The 21,471-nt window shown below is 36.9% G+C and overlaps 1 protein-coding gene across 6 annotated transcripts in view; it reads left to right on the top strand.

Annotated features, from left to right (window-relative positions):
- The window catches only part of ICE2 (interactor of little elongation complex ELL subunit 2), a 61,021-nt gene extending 40,309 nt beyond the window's left edge, over positions 1–20,712 (top strand). For 3 of the 6 annotated variants that reach the window (XM_079125943.1, XM_079125942.1, XM_079125941.1), the window contains 4 exons: positions 3,947–4,031; positions 5,260–5,310; positions 8,593–8,851; positions 19,586–20,712. In XM_079125943.1, coding sequence (XP_078982069.1) covers positions 3,947–4,031; positions 5,260–5,310; positions 8,593–8,851; positions 19,586–19,714 — 524 coding nt within the window. In that variant the 3' untranslated portion in view covers positions 19,715–20,712. The remainder of the gene's footprint in view (positions 1–3,946; positions 4,032–5,259; positions 5,311–8,592; positions 8,852–19,585) is intronic. The other 3 variants (XM_079125946.1, XM_079125945.1, XM_079125944.1) reach the window with 1 other exon arrangement.
- Positions 20,713–21,471: the final 759 nt, after the last annotated feature.

Genomic DNA, 21,471 nt, shown 5'->3' with positions numbered 1-21,471 from the left:
CCTCCTCCTACTCCTCCGGGCAGGCCCCGGGGTTCAGAAGTGGTCTGAGTCCAAACAACTCGCCACGCAGCCCCTTCTCTGGCAACCGCCTGTAGCTCTGGTGTAGTCACCCCGAATCCAAGCGGCCGCGCTCCTCTTCCTCCTCCTCGTCCCCAGGGCAGGCCCCGGTGTTCAGAAGCATCGCTCTGAGTCCAAACAGCTCGCTGCGCAGCTTCTCCTCTGGCAACCGCCTGTAGCTCTGGTGCAGTCATTCCGAATCCAAGTGGCCACGCTCCTCCTCCTCCTCCCCAGGGCAGGCCCCAGTGTCCTGAGTCCACACAGCTCTCCTCGCCACTCCTCCCCTGGGCAGCCGCCGGAGCCCCAGTGGTTGCTCCGAGTCCCAGTGCTGTGCCGAGCGGCCTCCTTTATGGCGCTCCCAGCTGTCCGAGTTCACTGCTCCAGCGGGGGGAGGGGCGTCTCGCTGGCAGTTCCACTTCACAAAGTTTCCTGCGTTCCGGGACCACCGTCCCATCCGGGATGCCTCCCCAGGGGGTGAGAGTCACCCGGCTGCTTTGAGTTGGTCCCAAGCGTCTCAATATCTCCTCTTTTGAATCCTGAGTCCCGGAGCAACATGAAATGCAGCCACCCTCTAGGCCGCCATCTTGAAACCCCCTGAGTTTTTTATTTGGTTTATTGTTTCCTTTATTTCATCTGCTTCCTGCAGTTGCTCTTTTAACTATTTATTGGAGTGATCATTCATTGCCTGCATTTACTATCTTATTTCATTCTTTGCTTCATGAATCATTTTAATTAAGTATATTAATTAAGTATATTCTGAACGCCTTTTCTGACATTTCTTCTACCATGCTGTCATTGGATTCTATTAATATAAAATCTTGGTTTGTTTGGAATACTTTCTTCCATTGTTTTTTTCATGTTGTTCACGTTATCTTCCCTTCCAGCTATGCAGATCCTGGGGTATTGCAATTTCCCCCTTATAGGCTTATAGTGACCCTGCAGGATTCCAAAACCTGTTCTGACAATGAGCTTCCAGTCTCCAGGAGGTGTCTTAGAATGGGATTGGCCCCACCTAAAGATGGCAACTTCCACTTCCAGGATAATACAAGATGGCTGCATTGGTTTCCAAATGTGTTGGCAAATGGGAAGTTGCCGCATGGGGTGTTGGTGGCAAGTCCTTGTGGGGTGTGGTCATTCAGGCTGGGGTGTCCTGGAGGTGGAGCATGGTCAGTCAGGCTGGGGGTCCTGCAGGTCCTGACTTTTGTCCCAAAATGGTGGCAACCACATTTAACCAAACCTGTGGGTACTGGACTTGCAGGCAGTAGCAGGCAGCTGGTGATCAGCTGGAGGTCTGTGGTCTGTGGGTGGTCTGCAGGCTCCTGGCAGATGATTGGCAGGTGGACCTCAGGTGGTGGGTGATTGGTAAGTGAAAGGAAGGTGATGGGCAGGCAAGAGGCAGGCAAACAGGCAAATGGCAAATGATAGATGGCAGGCAGTGAGAGATCTGCACTCAAAAAGTAGATTGATATACTGGCAGTCTGCAGGTGATTGAGGTGGACAAATGGGGTAAACAGCAGGGGATCGATGAGCAGCAAAGACTGCCTCACAGAGAAAAATTTTCCTCTGCTTGAAACCTGAATTACCAAGCGACAAGGAAGGCAGCTTCTCTTGAAGGCAGTCCAACATCTTGGCTCTCTCAATAGTTGTAATCTCAAGGAGGTAAGCCCTCTTAGCGCTTAGGATGATTGTCTGAATTGATAGACCATATTTGATGTATACTATAATATGTACTTTTTCATTGAGTTTCTTTAAAAGGGTAAGAACTGTTAGTCTCTTCGAAGGCTTATTTTGTAAGCATCTAAAAATATAATGTTGCCAGGTGTGGTGGCACACATCTGTAATCCCAACAATTCGGGAGTCTGAGGCAGGAGGATTGTAAATTTGAAGCCAGCCTTGGCAACTTAGGCTCTAAGCAACTTAGCAAGACCTTGTCTCAAAAAAAATGTCAAGGGCTAGGGTTGTAGCTCACTGGTTTAGTGCCCTTGGGTTCAATCCCCAGTACCAAAAAATAAAATAGCACAAAACATCCTTTTTCTATGGTTTTAAAACCATTAAATGCACAACTTTGTTATTAGAAATGTCACTGTATGATTTTTTTGCAAATATATACATATACTTACGAAAATAGACCTAAAGGATTGAGATCACAGTATGTTCTTGGACCACAATGCAATTAAGCCATCAACACTGAAACAATTTTTAAATTCTCAAATATTTGGAAATTAATATAGGTATATTGATATAGGTATATGTCATAGAAAAATATTTGCAAAAAAATGTATATTCTGCAATTGTTGGGCATAGTATTCTCTGTATATTCATTTGGTTAATCCTGTTTTTCTCAAGTTTTCTATATACCCACTTTTATTTTAATCAACATATTCTATCAGTCACTTAAGATATGTTGAAATCTCCCTAAATTGTGAATATTTATTTTTCATGTTATCTTAGCTTTTTTTTTTTTTTTTTTTTTTTTTGCAGTGCTAGGAATTGAACCCAGGGCCTTCTACAAACTGAGCTGTATTCTAATTAAATTCTTTGAGTATAAAGCAAATGAAATTAAAGTGGGCTAGATATGAAAATTATATGTATTTTGTTGTTCCTATGATTGATATCAACATGCCTGGTAATTTGTTTTAACAACCCAATATTATGAATTAATAAAAGTAAATCCAAAAACAGTATTATTTTAAAACAGTATCATTTTTAGTCATGGTGAGTGTTCCTTTTATGCTTCCTGATTTTTTAATCATGACAGATGGTTAAATCATGACTTGATTGATAATCATGACTTGATTTGACTCAGGGCTAAGTTTTGTATCACTCTTGGTATATCATAAAGCTTCACTGTTGTGTCTCAACCTGTTTGTTAAAACATACACATGACTTTTTAAAATAGAAGTGTTATTTTGAACATGTACTGTTTTGGTTTTTGGAATTTTAGATTCATATCATGCTTGTAAGTAAGTAAGACTTTTGAGTTGGCATGATGGTGCTTGTTTGTAATCCTAGGTGCTCAGTAGACTAAAGCAGGAGGATCGTAAGTTAGTGATCAGCCTCAGCAAATTAGTTAGACCCTATCTCAAAATAAAATTTGATTGGGGAATATATGGTGGTAGCATGTACAGACCCTGGAAATCCCCAGGAAAAAAGAAAAAGAAAAAAGACTGAGCAGACTGTTTAAACCACAAGAAATCTCATGGTGTGCTTTAGTTAAATAATAAGCCATATTGTTTATAATCTAATTGTCATCCTAAGAACCACATGTATAAAGATATATAGAGCATAACCAATCAGCAAATTTTTAAGTGCTTATTTTAATAATAGGTATATATTTCCTTGAAAAACTCAATAAAAATGAAACTTTAATGGGAATTAGAAAAACTAATATTTGAAGTTATTCTTTTTAATTTTTTTTTTTATAGATGGGCACAATATCTATATATTATTTATTTATTTGTTTATGTGGTGCTGAGGATTGAACCCAGGGCCTCACACATGCTAGGCAAGCACTTTACCACTGAGCCACAACCCCAACCCTGATCAACTTTACCACTGAGCCACAACCCCAACCCTGATCAGTTATTCTTAAATTGTAGGCTTAGGAATTAGCTTGTGTTTGTGGACATTTGTGAACTTTTCTACACTCAGCAAATACTTAAAAATGAATATGAACTTTTTTTATAATTTGAATTTTTGTCATTTTAAAATATAACTTTGCTTGATAGACCTAATAAAACATGTATTTCTCCTTTTAGAATGTAAAATTTTTTATAATTATTAAAATTTTGTAAAATACATCTTGAAGGAGAGTAGGTAACTTGTTGGTTTTTTTGTTTTTTAAATACCTCATTTCCTTTTTTTTTTTAAGTTTGATATTTTATTTTAGGGCATATTGATGCATTTACCTCAAGGCTTTTCCTGCTAGAAGAAATTACCTCAGAAGAATTAAAAGAAAAACTTTCAGCACTTAAGTAAGAAAGTTCACTTTGTGATATAATTGAAAAAAACTTGTTAATATGATAACAAATTTTCTTTTACCTTTAGATATTGGTTAAGCTTAAATAATTTATTTTCAAGATTTCTAATCATTTTATACACTGAGGTTTTCCTAACCCAACTTGTGAGCCATCCATAGTAGGCATCTCCATCTCCATCTCCAAATTAAATCTAATGTCAAAAGAACCAGTCTTTCTACTTAAAGCAAAGGAGGCTGGAGCTATAGAGTGGCCACCATCTTAAAGTACATAGGAAACAAACATTCTGCCTCTTCACAGGAAAGGGAGTTCTCAGCTCTCAGGTTTATGGACATTGATTTGGACATCACAGTTTCTAAAAGTTTGCCCATCCTACCAAACTTTTTGTATACCAAAACTAAATGAATTTGTTGTACTCAGAACTCTTTAAGTGCCTAAATACAAAGGAAAATAACTTATGAATATTATCTCATTTGTATCTCACAACTTCCTATGAAAGGCTGGTTGTAGTATCTTTGCCATTTTATATATGAGAACTGAGACTTATAGGTCCTTGCCCCCAGAGCCCATGACTAAGCTGATGTCAGACATTCTTGGTCTTAATTGATATGTTTAATTCACCATTTAGAATGGGAAATTGTCTTAACTTACATTAACTGCATAGTTCCAACTCTGAGACTTGATGTTTTTTAAATGTCCCAAATTCAAACTTGAATTCTATGCCTACACTTAACTATATCCACTTTTGTTCATATGAATTGCTTCTCTTGGGTGGTAATTTTTCTTTACATATGTGAATAGAAAAATTGTTCTATACCCTATTCTCTGCCTGCCTCACTTCTCTCAGTGAAAATCATTTTTTAAAAAGAGAAATAATATAGGAATAAGGATCTAGAAAAGATACTGAAAAAGAACTTAGAATAACATTTCATTTCCCTTTAGTTGTTCCATCCACAATCACTAGCTTCTCTGTAATTGCATACTTAAAGTACCCATCAAATATTTGGAAACTAATTTACCACCATGTCTAAAAGACATACAGAAGTGACAAAAATAAAAGTTTATCATTTTTTCATCCAAAAGTTAAACAGTTTGGTATTATTTTATATTGTCTCATCTGCTGTTTTCCTGTGTTATTGAGGGTATTTCTTTTCCTGAGAAGCTGTAATTATTAAGAATTAAGTGTTTTTGGTTTAATTTTACATACATTTCTTCTGTTTAATAGGGTTTCAAGTTTATTTAACATTCTCCAACACATTCTAAAGAAATTAAGTAGGTAAGTATTTTTTGGACATTTTGCACTGATATGTCTGATTTTCTTATGCAACTATTCTTAGAAAATTTGAAAATATGTTATTACCAATCAGTGGGAAAAAACCAGAAATGCAAGAATTATTTTGTTTAAGTTGAAATTATAAAAATATAAATGAAAAGATAATATGACAGTATCTGGTTATAATGAACTTGCAAATATATTTTTCTACAAGGCTATTTTATTAGTTTCCTATTGCCCATATAATAAATTGCCACTACTAAAAGTGACTTAAAGTAATATGAAATTATAATTCTGTTTATGGTTCTGAAGGCCCAAAATTCAGAATCAATTTCACTATCTAAAGTCAAAGGCATCAGCAGGGCTTATTTCTTCTGGAGCTGTAAGGCAAGAACTAGAACTGTAGAACTGTTCCTTTTCTTTTTTTTGGAGACAGTGTCTCGCCAAACTGCCGAGGCTAGCCTTGAACTTGGGATCCTCCTGTCTCAACCTTCCAAGTTGCTGAAATAACAGGTGTACACCACCATGCCTTCCTTGTCCTTTACAGGTTTCTAGTACCCACTGTATTCTTTGACTTGCAGCCCCTTCCTCCATCTTCAGAGTTCATCACTCAGATGTCTGCATCCAGGTGACACTGCATTCTCCCTAATAATAGTATTTTCCTCTGCTTACTTCCCACAAGGGCCCTGTAATTACATTGGCCCTACCAATGAATCTAGTATAATCTCCTCATCTCAGAATCCTTAACATATTTGCAGAGCCATTAAAGTTAATGTATTTACAGGTCTGGAGATCAGGATGTGAATATCGTGGGTGACCATTATTTAGACTACCAAAGTTTTCATGTAGGATAAAGAAGCCACAGAGAGGTAGTAACCAACAGTTATTTATTAAGTGTATGGCAAATTAAGAATATGAATTTCCATATCATTTATCCAGCTATTATATGAATTTTTACATACCTTCTGTTAGACCCTTATGAAAAGATAAACTAGACAACAATTCAGAAGTCTGAACTCAAAGTCAAAATTTCCAAGTTCAAGTTCTAACTCTCCACTTAAACTATACACCCAGATGTGTGTTTCCTTATTTGTAAAATGATAGTGTCAGGTACAGAAAGTACCTAAGGACTTCTTAGTTCTGAGATTCTTTGACAACATTTGTATTTGTAAGCAGGGACAGTATTTATACATGAAACTTACCAGATGCTTTTGAATTTTTATTATAAATATCTTATTTCATTTGTTACTAATTTTCTTATTTATTTGAGTATGGTGCTGGGAAATGAAAACCAGAACCTCACACATGCTACACACACGCTACCATTAAGCTACATCCCCAGACTTAAATTAGTTTTCTGTTTTAGCTATACAAAATGAGTCTTGTAAAACAACACAAATTTAATATTTTGCAGTTTTGTAGATCTTAAGAACTAATGGGTCTCACTGGGTTCAAATCGTAGTATCCACTTGGCTGCATTTGTTTCTAGGTAGGATCTCCCTATGACTCTTCAGCTTCCTTCCACATTTAAAAACTGATTACATTGGGCCCACTTGGATAATGCAGGAAAAACATTGCTCTGGAGCAGGGCAGGATGGCACAAATTGGGAGGTTGAGGCAGGAGGATCACTTGAACCTAGGAGTTCAAGATCAACCTGGGCAACATAGCAAGACCCATGTCACAAAATATGTATACATTTTTTGGTAAACTAAAATATTCTTCATTTTTTGTGATTTTAGTGATTTTCATTGGTAAAAGCTCAATATTTGAAATGTTATTTATTCCTGCTTCCATATCAATTATTATTCATTTCCTTATGTGAAAGTGATAAAAGAAGAAAGATTCTAAAGGATAAGAATAATTCTTGGTACTGCCTTCATCAACATCTATTAATTTTTAGTTTAAAAAGTGAATGAAAATGCATGACTGTAACCCCCGAGACTAGGGAGACTGAGGCAGGAGGATCCCAAGTTCAAGGCCAACCTCAGCAACTTATCAAGGTCCTAAGCAATTTAGCAAAACCCTGTCTCAAAATAAAAAAGGACTGTGAATGGGACTCAGGGGTTAAGTACCCCTGGATTAAATCCCCTGTACAAAAAAAAAGTCAATGAAACTGTAACTTACAGGTTTGTAGGCAGATCTATATAACTAAAGTATGATTAATCTCTCTTTTTAATAATGTGAGAAAGAACTGTTCTCCTTTGATCCAAAGGAGTGTAATCCCAAGAAAGCACAGTATATTAATCATATCCTGTTAGCTCTTTTTGATGGCACATTGAATTGCTTAAAGCTTTCTAAGAAGGAAAGGAAAATGTGAATTGGATGTTTGACATAACTGATTATTGTGTCAGTAGAGGGTCATGATTAAGGGTATGGCCTGTGAAATTTGACTGCCTGGGTTTATATATAAACCCTACTGTACTCACAACTTTGGGCAAATTGCTTAACGTCTCTTAATTTGTTTATCACCAAAATGAAGTTAATAATTAATATTATGCTTTGAAGATTTGTTGCAGAGGATTTAATTAGAAAATGGATATGAAGCAGTATATTAGTTAGTTGGCTTATGATAAAAATTCAGTACCTATTAGCTGCTATTTGTATTATTATCCTCATAATAATACTTCATATTGTATCTTGGTTGTTCCACCAATTGTTTATGCCACTTTATTTTAAAGTACCAGCTGTCATAAACATGTAACATTAACTTTCTTTCATGTTTTTTTGTCATTTTTATAATTTAAAATAATTTTAATTTTATTATGATAAGATCATTGAACATGAGGTCTGCCCTCTTAAAATTTGTGTACAGTTCAGTATTAACATTAACTCATATTCTGCTTCTATTACTATTTATTACTCTATATCTCTACCTGTTAACTTCTATTTATTACTAGAAACAAAGTAGATGGGATGTTGAATGAATGAAAATGTTGAAAGACAGATGTTTTTCAGTAAGCATCTGTTCTCCATAGATTAGAAAAATAGGCAGACTTTTTCTATTAGACAATTGAAATTTTACAAATTGCCTGATACGTAGTGAAAAGAAAATGATCAGATATTCTGAACTTTAGAATAAAAATTAAAATTAATTGCCTAAAAGGCATTAAAATAGTTTAAAAGACTTTTAAAATTTGAAGTCTATTTTTATTGGTCATAAAAGCATTTTCAGAGGCGGTGTATTCCTGTATTTGTGTTCAGTTTTATTAATAGATCATGGTTAAGAAAGTGCTGTTGAAATTGACCCAGTGAGCTAGTAAATTGAACTTCAGTCATATATTTAGTTTGCAGGAGGGTTCCTACTTGTTGTCTCATGCAGCAGAAGATTCTTCGCTCCTGATCTACAAGACCTCTGATGGAAAAGTTACTAGGACAGCATACAATTTACATAAAACACATTGTGACCTTCCTGGTATACCTTCCAGTCTCTCTGTTCCTTGGGTCCCGTTAGATCCCAGTCTTCTGTTACCATATCATATTCATCACGGACGGATACCTTGTACTTTTCCACCCAAATCACTGGGTCCTACAACACAGCAAAAGGTAAGATCTTTTTGAAATTAAATGTTCTATTAGGTTGCTTATTATTAATGTTTCACTGACTGTACTTCAACCTGAGCTTTACATTTCCATGTTAATCACAGTGCCATTCTACAACCAATATCCATCAAAAAGGTGAAGTTGTATGCTGTACCATTTCCAGTCTTTTTGTCAGTGGAACTTCCTATTTTTATAAGGTTTTTAAATCAACTAAAGAAAATTCTACTAGCTTGCTCTGTGGGTGCATGGGCAAGGCATCTGCATGGTTCAGTCTCAATGTTCCTATAAAATCAAAGTTGTACTTGCAGTTTTTTAGTTATGTATACTCTATTCAATTTTATTAAGTATTTGAGGCAATTTTCAAAAGAATACATACAATAAAATTATGATATAATAAAAGTTGATTACTAGGCTGTGGGAAAATTAAAAATTAGTAGTTAATGGAGTGCCTTGTTACAAATGCAGGTACAGTATTAATGGCTAAATTGTATTTTGCTGTGTATAACACAGTATTTATTAAATTACATTTAATGTTACTCTTTATAAAATCCCTACTAGAAATGTCACTTGAATAATTATTTATCTAAACCCCACAGAGCTATAGCTAGAAATATTCTTCACCATGTCAGTCACTCTATATAATGTAAGAAATTCCAATTTAAGTTTAGTTGTAGGAAAAATTTTGCTTTCTCAATGGTCAGGAGACAAAACCCAGTGTATTTTCCTTCCTGATAGCAAAAAAATAATTTGAGTCAAAATTACTGAGTTTTATAACCTTTTCAATATGTTTACCCCAGAGAATTTATCACTCGTGTATCCTCTGAATGTTCTGTTTTTTTTTCCTTTCTATATTACAGAAAAATAATCTGTAAATGTCTTCAAATCCTTTTGAGAAATAACTAGAATGCAAATAATGATGAGTTTTCAAAAACAATTTATAGTGAATAGGATTGTTTATGTTTTTCAGTTCTTTACCCTAATGTTACTGTTTGGAAGCATATGTTTGTTTGTTTCTTTGTTTGTGCTGGGGATTGAACCCAGGGCCTTCTACATGCTAAGCAGGCACTCAACACTGAGCTCCTTGAACATTCCTAGTTAACATTGACCAAGAAAATATAAATACAGTTAACCAGTTGAGATCAGTGAAAGAATGGAGAAAGTTAATTGTTAGCATCTTAAGTTATTTTATCTACAGTTGTGGTTCTCTATTCCTAGTTTATATACAATATAAGTAGTGGTTTTTATAACCTCCTAAGGAAATAATAATTGAAAACCATTTTTGAAATACCTATACTTTTTTCTAGAAGGCTGGTTTTCTTTTAATTTAGAAATACTGATGATAGTCTCTGAACTATAATATATAATTCTGTGTAGGGGTTGCTTATTCCTGTTAAGTGAAAATGAATGGTTTAATACCGTGATACCAAACACCTAACTGTAAAGGGAAGGATAAATTTATTTGTACAAGGTGTTTTTAAAAAAGAACTGAGTAATAGTCTTATTCTTTCTTTATTGATACAGATTAACACTAAAATAATGTTGAGTACTTATGATTGTAAAATGCTTTTATGATTTAATTTTTTTAATAATGTGGTCCAAAATGTACTTTTGTTTTTCTGTTCTTTTTAGTCATATGTGGCAGTAGTGTGTATGTGTATGTATATATGTATATATATATATATATATATATACACACACACACACATATATAAAATATATATTTTTTTATTGTAAACAAATGGGATACATGTTGTTTCTCTGTTTATACATGGAGTAAAGGCATACCATTTGTGTAATCATAAATTTACATAGGGTAATGTTTGATTCATTGTTATTTTTTTCCCTTCCCCCCTGCCCTCCCACCCTTCTTTTCCCTCTATACAGTCCTTCCTTCCTCCATTCTTTCCCCCTTCCCTAACCCTAATCCCTCCCACCCCCCATTATGTGTCATCAGCCGCTTATCAGAGAGATGATTCGTCCTTTGGTTTTTTGAGATTGGCTTATCTCATTTAGCATGATATTCTCCAGTTTCATCCATTTGCCTGCAAATGCCGTAATTTTATCATTCTTTATGGCTGAGTAATATTCCATTGTATATATATATACCACAGTTTCTTTATCCATTCATCAATTGAAAGGCATCTAGGTTGGTTCCACAGTCTGGCTATTGTGAATTGAGCAGCTATGAACATTGATGTGGCTGTATCTGTGAAGTATGCTAATTTTAAGTCCTTTGGGTATAGGCCAAGGAGTGGGATAGCTGGGTCAAATGGTGGTTCCATTCCAAGTTTTCTAAGGAATCTCCACACTGCTTTCCAGAGTGGCTGCACTAATTTGCAGCCCGACCAGCAATGTATGAGTGTACCTTTTTCCCCACATCCTCGCCAACACCTATTGTTGCTTGTATTCTTGATAATGGCCATTTTAATTGGGGTGAGATGGAATCTTAGGGTAGTTTTGATTTGCATTTCTCTTATTACTGGAGATGAGGAACATTTTTTCATATGTTTGTTGATTGCTTGTAGATCTTCTTCTGTGAAGTGTCTGTTCATTTCCTTAGCCCATTTGTTGACTGGGTTATTTGCATTCTTGATGTAGAGTTTTTTGAGTTCTTTTTAGATTCTGGAGATTAGTGCTCTATCTGAAGTATGATTGGCAAAGATTTTCTCCCACTCTGTATGTAGGATCTTTCGTTGCATTGCTGATAGTTTCCTTTGCTGAGAGAAAGCTTTTTAGTTTGAATCTATCCCAGTTATTGATTCTTGCTTTTATTTCTTGTGCTATGGGAGTCCTGTTGAGGAAGTCTGGTCCTAAGCTGACATGTTGAAGATCTGGACCTACTTTTTCTTCTATAATCTTCAGGATCTCTGGTCTGATTCCAAGGTCCTTAATCCACTTTGAGTTTAGTTTTGAGCATGGTGAGAGATATGGGTTTAGTTTCATTCTGTTGCATATGGATTTCCAATTCTCCCAGCACCATTTGTTGAAGAGGCTATCTTTTCTCCATTGCATATTTTTGGCCCCTTTGTCTACTATGAGAAAATTATATTTATTTGGGTTTGTGTCCCTGTCCTCTATTCTGTACCATTGATCTACCTGTCTGTTTTGGTACCAATACCATGCTGTTTTTGTTACTATTGTTTTGTAGTATACTTGAAGTCCTGGTATTGCGATACACCCAGCTTCATTTTTCCTGCTAAGGATTGCTTTTGCTATTCTGGGTTTCTTATTCTTCCAGATGAATTTCATGATTGCTTGCTCTATTTCTGTAAGGTACATCATTGGTATATTAATTGAAATTGCATTGAATCTGTATAGCACTTTTGGTAGTGTGGCCATTTTGACAATATTAATTCTGCCTATCCAAGAACATGGGAGATCTTTCCATCTTCTAAGGTTTTCTTTAATGTCTTTCTTTAGTGTTCTGTAGTTCTCATTGTAGAGGTCTTTCACCTCTTTTGTTAGATTGATTCCCAAGTATTTTATTTTTTTCGATGCTATTGCGAATGGGATAGTTTTCCTAATTTTTCTTTCCAGAGATTCATCACTTATGTATAAAAATGCATTAGATTTATGAGCATTGATCTTATATCCTGCTACTTTACTGAATTCACTTATGAGTTCTAAAAGTTTTCTGGTGGAATTTCCTGGTTCCTCTAAGGATATAATCATATCATCCGCAAATAGGGATAGTTTGAGTTCTTTTCCTGTTCATATCCCTTTAATTTCTTTGGTCTGTCTACTTGCTCTGGCTACAGTTTCAAGGATGATATTGAATAGAAGTGTGAAAGGGGGCATCCCTGCCTTGTTCCAGTTTTTAGGGGGAATGCTTTCAGTTTTTCACCATTTAGAATGATATTAGCCATGGGCTTAGCATAGATGGCCTTTACAATGTTATGGAATTTTCCCACTATCCCTATTTTTTCTAGTGTTTTGAACATGAAGGGGTGCTGTATTTTATCAAATGCTTTTTCTGCATCTATTGAAATAATCATGTGATTCTTGACTTTAAATCTGTTGATATGGTGAATGACATTTATTGATTTCCAGATGTTGAACCAACCTTGCATTCCTGGGATGAAACCCACATGATCATTGTGCACTATCTTTTTAATATGTTTTTATATGTGATTTGCTAAAATTTTGTTGAGAATTTTTGCATCGATGTTCATTAAGGATATTGGTCTGAAATTTTCTTTCCTCGATATGTCTCTGTCTGGTTTAGGTATCAGGGTGATATTGGCTTCATAGAATGAGTTTGGGAGGGTTCCCTCCTCTTCTATTTTATGGAATACTTTGAGGAGTATTGGAATGAGCTCTTCTTTAAAGGTTTTGTAGAACTCAGCTGAGAACCCATCTGGTCCCGGACTTTTCTTTGTTGGTAGGCTTTTGATGACTTCTTCTATTTCATTACTTGAAATTGGTCTATTTAAATTTGTATGTCCTCCTCCTTCAGTTTAGGCAATTCATATGTCTCTAGAAACCTGTTGATGTCTTTGAAATTTTCTATTTTGTTGGATAATAGATTTTCAAAATAGCTTCTAATTATGTTTTGTATTTCACTCGTGTCTGTTGTGATATTTCCTTGTTCATTCCAAATTTTAGTGATTTGGGTTTTCTCTTGTCTTCTCTTTGTTAGAGTGGCTAAGGGTTTATCAATTTTGTTTATTTTTTCGAAGAACTAACTATTTATTTTGTCAATTTTTTGTATTGTTTCTTTTGTTTCAATTTCGTCGATTTCAGCTCTGAGTTTAACTATTTCCTGTCTACTACTACTTTTGGTGATGGTCTGTTCTTCTTTATCTAGGGCTTTGAGCTGTAGTGTTAGGTCGTTTGTTGAGTTTTACTTCTTTTATTGAATGCGCTCCATGAAATAAATCTTCCTCTAAGTACTGCTTTCATACTGTCTCAGAGATTTTGATATGATGTTTATTTGTTCTCATTTACCTCTAAGAATTTTTTAACTTCCCTCCTAATATCTTCTCTTATCCATTCATCATGTAATAGCATATTGTTTAATCTCCAGGTGTTGGAGTAGTTTCTGTTTTTTACTCTTTCATTTATTTCTAATTTCAATCCATTATGATCTGATAGAATACAAGGTAGTGTCTCTGTCTTCTTGTATTTGCTAACATTAGCTTTGTGGCATAAAACGTTGTCTATTTTAGAGAAGGATCCATGTGCTGCTGAGAAGAAAGTGTATTCGCTCTTGGTTGGATGGTATATTCTATAAATGTCCGTTAATTCTAAATTATTGATTGTGTTATTGAGATCTATGGTTTCTTTGTTCAATTTTTGTGTGGAAGATCTGTCCAGTGGTGAGAAAGGCATATAAAATCACCTAGTATTATTGTGTTATGGTCTATTTGGTTTCTGAAATTGAGAAGGATTTGTTTGACATACATGGATGCGCCACTGTTTGGGGCATAGATGTTTATGATTGTTATGTCTTGCTGATTTATGCTTCCCTTAAGCAGTATGAAATGTCCTTCTTTATCCCTTCTGACTAACTTTGCTTTGAAGTCCACATTATCTGAAATAAGGATGGATACCCCAGCCTTTATGCTGAGTCCATGTGCATGGTATGTTTTTCCCCATCCTTTCACCTTTAGTCTATGAGTATCTCTTTCTATGAGGTGAGTCTCTTGCAGGCAACATATTTTTGAATCTTTCTTTTTATTCCAATCTGCCATTCTATGTCTTTTGATTAATGAGTTCAGGCCATTAATATTCAGTGTTATTATTGAGATATGATATGTATTCTCAGTCATTTGGCTCATTTTATTTATTTATTTATTTATTTATTACACAACTTGGTTCCTTCTTTATCTGACAATTCCTTTAGGATAGTTCCTCCCTTTACTGATTTGCTTCTTTGTTTTTCATCTCTTCCTCATGGAATATTTTGCTGAGAATGTTCTGTAATGCTGGCTTTCTTTTTGTAAATTCTTTTAGCTTTTGTTTATCATGGAAGGATTTTATTTCATCGTCTAATCTGAAGGTAAGTTTTGCTGGGTATAAGATTCTTGGTTGTCATCCATTTTCTTTCAGGGCTTGAAAAATGTTGTTCCAGGCCCTTCTAGCTTTTAGGGTCTGGATTGAAAAATCTGCTGATATTTGTATTGGTTTCCCTCTGAATGTAATTTGGTTCTTTTCTCTCACAGCCTTTAAAATTCTGTCTTTATTTTGTATGTTAGGTATTTTCATTTTAATATGCCTTGGTGTGGGTCTGTCGTAATTTTGTGTATTTGGAGTCCTGTAAGCCTCTTGAACTTGATTTTCCATTTCATTCTTCAGATTTGGGAAATTTTCTGATATTATTTCATTGAATAGATTGTTCATTCCTTTGGTTTGTTTCTCTCAGCCTTCCTCAATCCCAATAATTCTTAAATTTGGCCTTTTCATGATATCCCATAGTTTTTGGAGATTCTGTTCATGATTTCTTACCATCTTCTCTGTTTGGTCAACTTTGTTTTCAAGGTTATTTTGTCTTCAGTATCTGAGGTTCTGTCTTTCAGGTGTTCTATCCTATTGGTTATGCTTTCTGTGGAGTTTTTAGTTTGGTTTATTGTTTCCTTCATTTCAAGGATTTCTGTTTGTTTTTTTTTTCAATATCTCTAACTCTTTATTGAAATGATCTTTTGCTTCCTGTATTTGCTCTTTTAACTGTCCATTGATGCGATCATTCAGTGCCTGCATTTGCTCTTGCATCTCATCATTCAATGCCTGCATTTGCTTTTTCATCTCATCGTTGGCTTCCCTGATCATTTTAATTATGTACATTCCGAACTCCCTTTCTGTCATTTCTTCTGACATGCTGTCATTGGGTTTTATTGATGTAACATCTAGATTTGTTTGGGACATTTTCTTCCCTTGTTTTCTTATATTGTTGAGGTATCAGTGGATCACTGAGATATTGCAGATTTCCTCTATTGACTTATAATGTCCCTGAAGATTTCTAGTATATCCCCTCTTATCCTTGAGTAGCCTGATGTCTTGGAGGAAGTTGATAATGCGGTGTTCCACAAGGAAGCTGCCTCTCTAGGGGTGGTGGCCTTCAGGTGGGATATATTCCCTGCTAGTGGAAAAGAGGTGCCTCCATTTGTTGACCAATGGTCATCCAAAGGGGAACTAGGCTGCGGGCTGAGGCAAGGCCTGTTTGTGCCTGTGTCTCTGGTTTTGCCATCCTTGTGGGAAAACCTCACCTGTCAGGGAAGACTCACCCGGTGGGGAGGTCTCGCTGGTCAATTCCCCTCCTAGAGGTTCCCCTCAATCCACAACTACCACCTGGGCTGGGCAGCCTTCCTCTGCAACATTCCCAGGGGCCTGGACCTACCTCCTGGGCCTGGGAGCCTCACCCTTCGCAGATGAGTCTCCTTAGGCTGCCCCTCCTCAGAGCATCTGCCCGCAGTCCTGGACCCTTCGCTTCGCCCCTAAGCGTGTCTCTGTACGGCTCTTCCACCAAGAAGACTCCTAGGTCCTGGGACCGTGCTCCACACCTAATTCCTGGCTATGCAGCCCCTCCTCTGAGCAGCCACCTGGAGCCCTATACAGACGCTGCGAGCCCCAGCGACCTGCTGCACGCCTCTTCCTGGCAGCTGCCCGGTGTTCCGTGCGGTCGCTCCAAGTCCAATTGACCCGCTGCGCACCTCCTCCTCTTCCAGGCAGCCGCCCATAGCCCTGGTGCAGTCACTCCGAGTCCAGGCAACCCGCTGCCCCCCTCCTCCTCCTCCAGGCAGCCCCCTGGGTGTTCAGGAGTGGTCGCTCTGAGTCCAAGCAGCCCGGCGCATGCCTTCTCCTCTGGTCAGCCTCCCGTAGCCCTGGTGCAGCCGCTCCAAGACCAGGCAACCTGCCACGCTCCTCCTCTTCCTCCGAGCAGTCTCCCAGTGTTCAAGAGCTGTCACTCTGAGTCCAAACAACTTACTGCTCCCCTCCTCCTCTGGGCAGCCGCCAGGACCTCTGGTGCAGCCGCTCCAAGACCAAGCGACCTGCCGCGCTCTTCTTCCTCCTCCGGGCAGCTCCCCGGTGTTCAGGAGCGGTGGCTCTGAGTCCAAACAGCTCACTGTGCACCTCCTCCTCTGGGCAGCTGCATGGAGCCCCGGTGGGTTGCTTGAGTCCAAGAGCTGTGCTGAGCGGCCTCCTCTACAATTATCCCAGTTGTCAGAGTTCACTGCTCCAGAGGGGGCAGGGGGTGTCTCATTGGGCAACTCTACTTCACAAAGCTCCCTGCATTCAGGCACTACCGCCCCATCCGGGACGCCTCCCCAATGGGTGAGACTCACCCGGTTGCTTTGAGTTGGTCCCAAGTCTCTCAATATCTCCTCTGGTTGAATTCTGAGTCCTGGAGCAACATGGAATGCAGCCACCCTCTAGTCCGCCACCTTGAAAAGTCCAAAACGTGCTTTTGTATAACAAAAAATCATTTATTTGGAAAAGGAGAATTATATGGTCAGAGTTAGGTCACATAAATGCATATTTTAACTATTATATGTAAATCACTGAGCACAGTGATATATTTATTTGTATTTGTAAGATACTTCATGTATTCAATTCAGGGACAAATATTTAGTGAGCTTATCCAGGACCAGGCCCCTTTACAGCCCAACACTATGTGCTATAGACAATGAGATAACCAAGTTTAGTTTGAGATAGGTAGGTAGATTGGTAGGTAGATAGGTAGGTCGATAGATAGATAGATAGGTAGATAGGTAGATAGATCTATGCTTATTTATGAATCAGTAGGAAACTTTTAGATAAAATTATGATATAACAATCTATCTCTACGTTTAGTGGGGATTACCCCACCTTCCTGCCTTGCTCCTAAGCAGACCATGGAAATAAGACTTTCTACTTTTTTCCTTTCCCTTCAGCTAAGCACCAGTGGGGATTTTAGCCTTAGCAGCAATGGGGAAAGAGCAGAACTTTAAGGAAACTGGGGAAGAAAAAATCTGTATGAAACATAAATCACCTGCATATTCTCTCCATGTAAAGACTCACATAGCAAATGTTTTTACCAATGTGATGTCCTAGACCCTAATCTACTTGAACACAGAGCTGACACCTGTGTAGTGCCTTAAGGCACTCACCCTGAAGAGACCCCAGTAGACCCTATATCTGCCTCTCTGCTACATCAAAGCATAGGATATACTGAGGAGTACCTTTTGCTTCCTGTTCTACTTCTGACTTGCAGTCTTTTTGCAGCAGCTTCATACTTCATACCCATTTCTTCTGCAACTTGTTTAACAAACATTTATTTTACACACAGGTGTGATCTTGCACTGGAAGTCCTCAAAATGCCAACTTTCCTCAAAGATGTAATAGATACAATTAGTATGGTCAGTATATCTTTGTAAGAAATACCAGTTGAGTAGAGTGTGAAATAGATATCTAAAAATCAGAGCACTTTCTAGTAGGAATGTTATAAATGTTCATCAACCTCAGACATTCTGGCAGATTCAAATCCTGACTTAAATTTGTCCTTTCTAATCTTGTCATTTTCATCCAAAAATTATGCCCCTTTAAGAGGCAGTAGATAATAGGTAAGGGAGCTGGAGTCTTATTTCTCAGTGAGCCAGTAACCTGTTGAAGCAATGCCAGCACTGCTTCTGTTGGACTTTGAATATGAGAGAGTGCTTGTAGTTACAGTATCACCCTTACTGTGCCAAGTATGGGGTTCATTAGATAGGATGTGAGGAAACAAAGTGTGCAAGGTGGCTCTGGAAGATACAAGCAGATGTGGGCAGATTCTGTGGAAATGATTTCAGGCTACACAGCTTTCATCCTTCTCTGTGAGGCCTGGCCTTCTCCTTTACATATTTAAAAAACTTCTTGCCCTCCCTCCTAGTAGCCAAGGAGGTTACAGTGTTTTCAGATCTCATCTTTAAACAGAACTATGATTTGCAAGGGTTTGGGTCCAAAGAATAACCTCCTTCCTCCTGCACATTGTGAGCTAGAAAGGGAGAGTGAGGAATAGTACACTTTAAGATGCAAGCAGCACCATGGTGTCCCCCAAGCTTCCTTCTTCCCCTGTGCCTATCCTCTGTATTCCTTTTTTTTTTTTTTTTTTTTTAATACCAGAGATTGAACCCAGGGGTACTTAACCACTAAGCCACATCCCCAGCCCTATCTTATATTTTATTTTGAGACAGGGTCTCCCTAAGTTGCTGAGGCTAGATTTGAATTCATGATCTTTCCACCTCAACCTCTGAACCACTGAGAGGCATGTGCTACTATGCCCAGCTGGGCTCTTCTTTTTTTTCCTTGTCTCTCCTTTTTTTCCTTGTCTCTCCTTTTCTTTCTTATTCCCCTTGTCTTACTGTCTGTCCTTTTTTTCCATATAATTTCTTCTCCTTCTTCACCACCTCTGACCTGCTTATATCTCCTTTCTCTTGCCTTCATATTTCTTATTTATTTTCTTTCCCTTCAGCATAATTATTGCAAACATTTTATCCAAAAGCCCTGTCATTCCCTTTTATTCTAATTTAACATTTCAACCTCTTCCAAATTTAACATAGTAGCTTTCCCATTCACTTATCTACCCTGTTCTGAAAGAAACTGTACTACTTTAAACTATGTCACATTAAAACTTGTTTACATACAGCCAGCCAGGTGACCGGTGACTACAAATTTGCAAGATTATACCCAAGGTGATTAGCACATATGTAAATAATACAGTTTACTGTATGTAGGTATATTGTAAATATATTAAGCTATTCTGCTCTTTGCTTCATCTCTTAGGTTGGTGGAACCAGAATGCCTACACGCAGCCGCAGGACTCCAGTTTCCATGGAAACCAAAAGCAGTTGCTTGCCTGCTCAGCAAGTTGAAAACGAAGGAGTAGCTCCAAATAAAAGAAAAATAACTTAAGGACTGTACCATGGAAAACAAAAAATTCAGAAGAACCACTTATAATAATGTTTAATTTTGAAAAGTTTGGGAGTAACATGCTCCAAAGATCAGTGGGCAAAGGAATGTTTTTCCTTTAGCATCCTCAAGAATTTTTAGAGTGCCTTGAAGAAATGTTAGCTGTGAGAAAGGAGTGTTTCTACTAAAATGGAGTGTTTCATTCTTTACCCTTGAAGTTTGAGGAGAATCTAGGTATGGATTAAGATTCATGGCAGGGAAATGAAGAAGAAATATTTTTATATTATACATTTTTCTAAAAATTGTAAACAGGAAAATAACTTTTTTTTAAGGAACAACATTTATCATTATATATTAACAATTTAAGTTATATTGCCAATCTTTTGAGACTGGATCAAAAGGTTAAATATTACCACTGTCAGAAATAATTATGAATATTGTAAACCTTGTTTCTGACCCATTATGAAACTTTTTGTACTATAAAATGATAATTATTGCAGGTTAATAAAGGTAATGTCTTTAAATACTTACTAAAATTCCATTGCAGATACCAAAAGTAAAGATAAAAACTTCCTGCCTCTGCAGCATTTTCACGTTGGGCAGCCATAAGTTTGTTAAAAGAAAACTTTTGTGGTGTAACAGGTTTGGTGATGAATGCCTCTGTTTCTTGGCACAAATTCCAGATGATTGTTGAAATGCGCTATTGAAGTAGAAATGGAAAAAAAAATTCTATTCTAACTTACAGGGTTAATGTGGTATTAAAGCATAAGCTATTTTTTCCTCATTTATTCTAAGTAATTTAAGTTTTATAGGACCACACATTAATTTTTAAAATGGCATAATAAGCTGATGTTATTATTAACCACTTTGGATTTAAGAAGGGGCAGACCTATTTTATTTTGTAACCCTGTTCTTTAATGTACACTTAAAGTATCAGAAATATGTGTGTCATTTATAAAATACAGATTTTTATAATCCAAGATAATATTTGCCTTGTTTTTAATTTTTGTGAGTTCTATATTAATATTAGAAGTTTGACCTAAAAATCTTCTCACATATTATAAATAACAGTTTAAATTTTCTTCTTCAACTATGGAGTTTTGTTTGAATTGATTTTTTTATTGGTTATAAGGCGTTTTTATTAGTACAAATTGTTTTGTATACATTAATATATCATTTTTTCATCCTGCCATTATCTTTTTTAAAACACTTAACCCCTAGCCACCCCTCCTCATTTTAACTTTATCGCATATTCCAGAAATGTTTTAGTTGTGCATCATTTGTCAGCAAGCCAAGGGAGAGGAAGGGATTCCCTTGGAATTAGCTCTTTTGAAAAAGCTGGACAATGATTGCTTCAGACCTCTGAATGCCAGAAAGGTTTGGCTTTTGCTGTTTTTAACTTGACCTTTCCCATTCCCCCCGTCTTTGGTACTGAGGATTGAATTTAGGGATACTTTACCACTTAGCTATAACCCCAGTTCTTTTTTTATTTTTTATTTTGACACAGGGTCTTGCTGAGTTGCTGAGACTGACCTCAAATTTGCAATCCTCAGCCTCATCCTTCTAAATCGCTGAGTTACAGGCTGCCTCGCTCAGTTGTTCAACATTACTTTTATTTAGTAGAATTGTGTCTTGCAAGTGATTACTTTTAAATTATCTAAGTCATACATTTGGATAACCCTAATATATAAAGCTAGTTTTTCATTTTGCTTAATGTAACTTCTTTTTTAAACATGTATTTGGGGCTGGGGATGTAGCTC

Source organism: Sciurus vulgaris, assembly GCF_902686455.1.
Source record: "Sciurus vulgaris genome assembly, chromosome: 2".
Taxonomy (NCBI): domain Eukaryota; kingdom Metazoa; phylum Chordata; class Mammalia; order Rodentia; family Sciuridae; genus Sciurus; species Sciurus vulgaris.
Note: the sequence above shows the minus strand (reverse complement) of the source record. Positions and strands in the feature narration are given on the sequence as shown.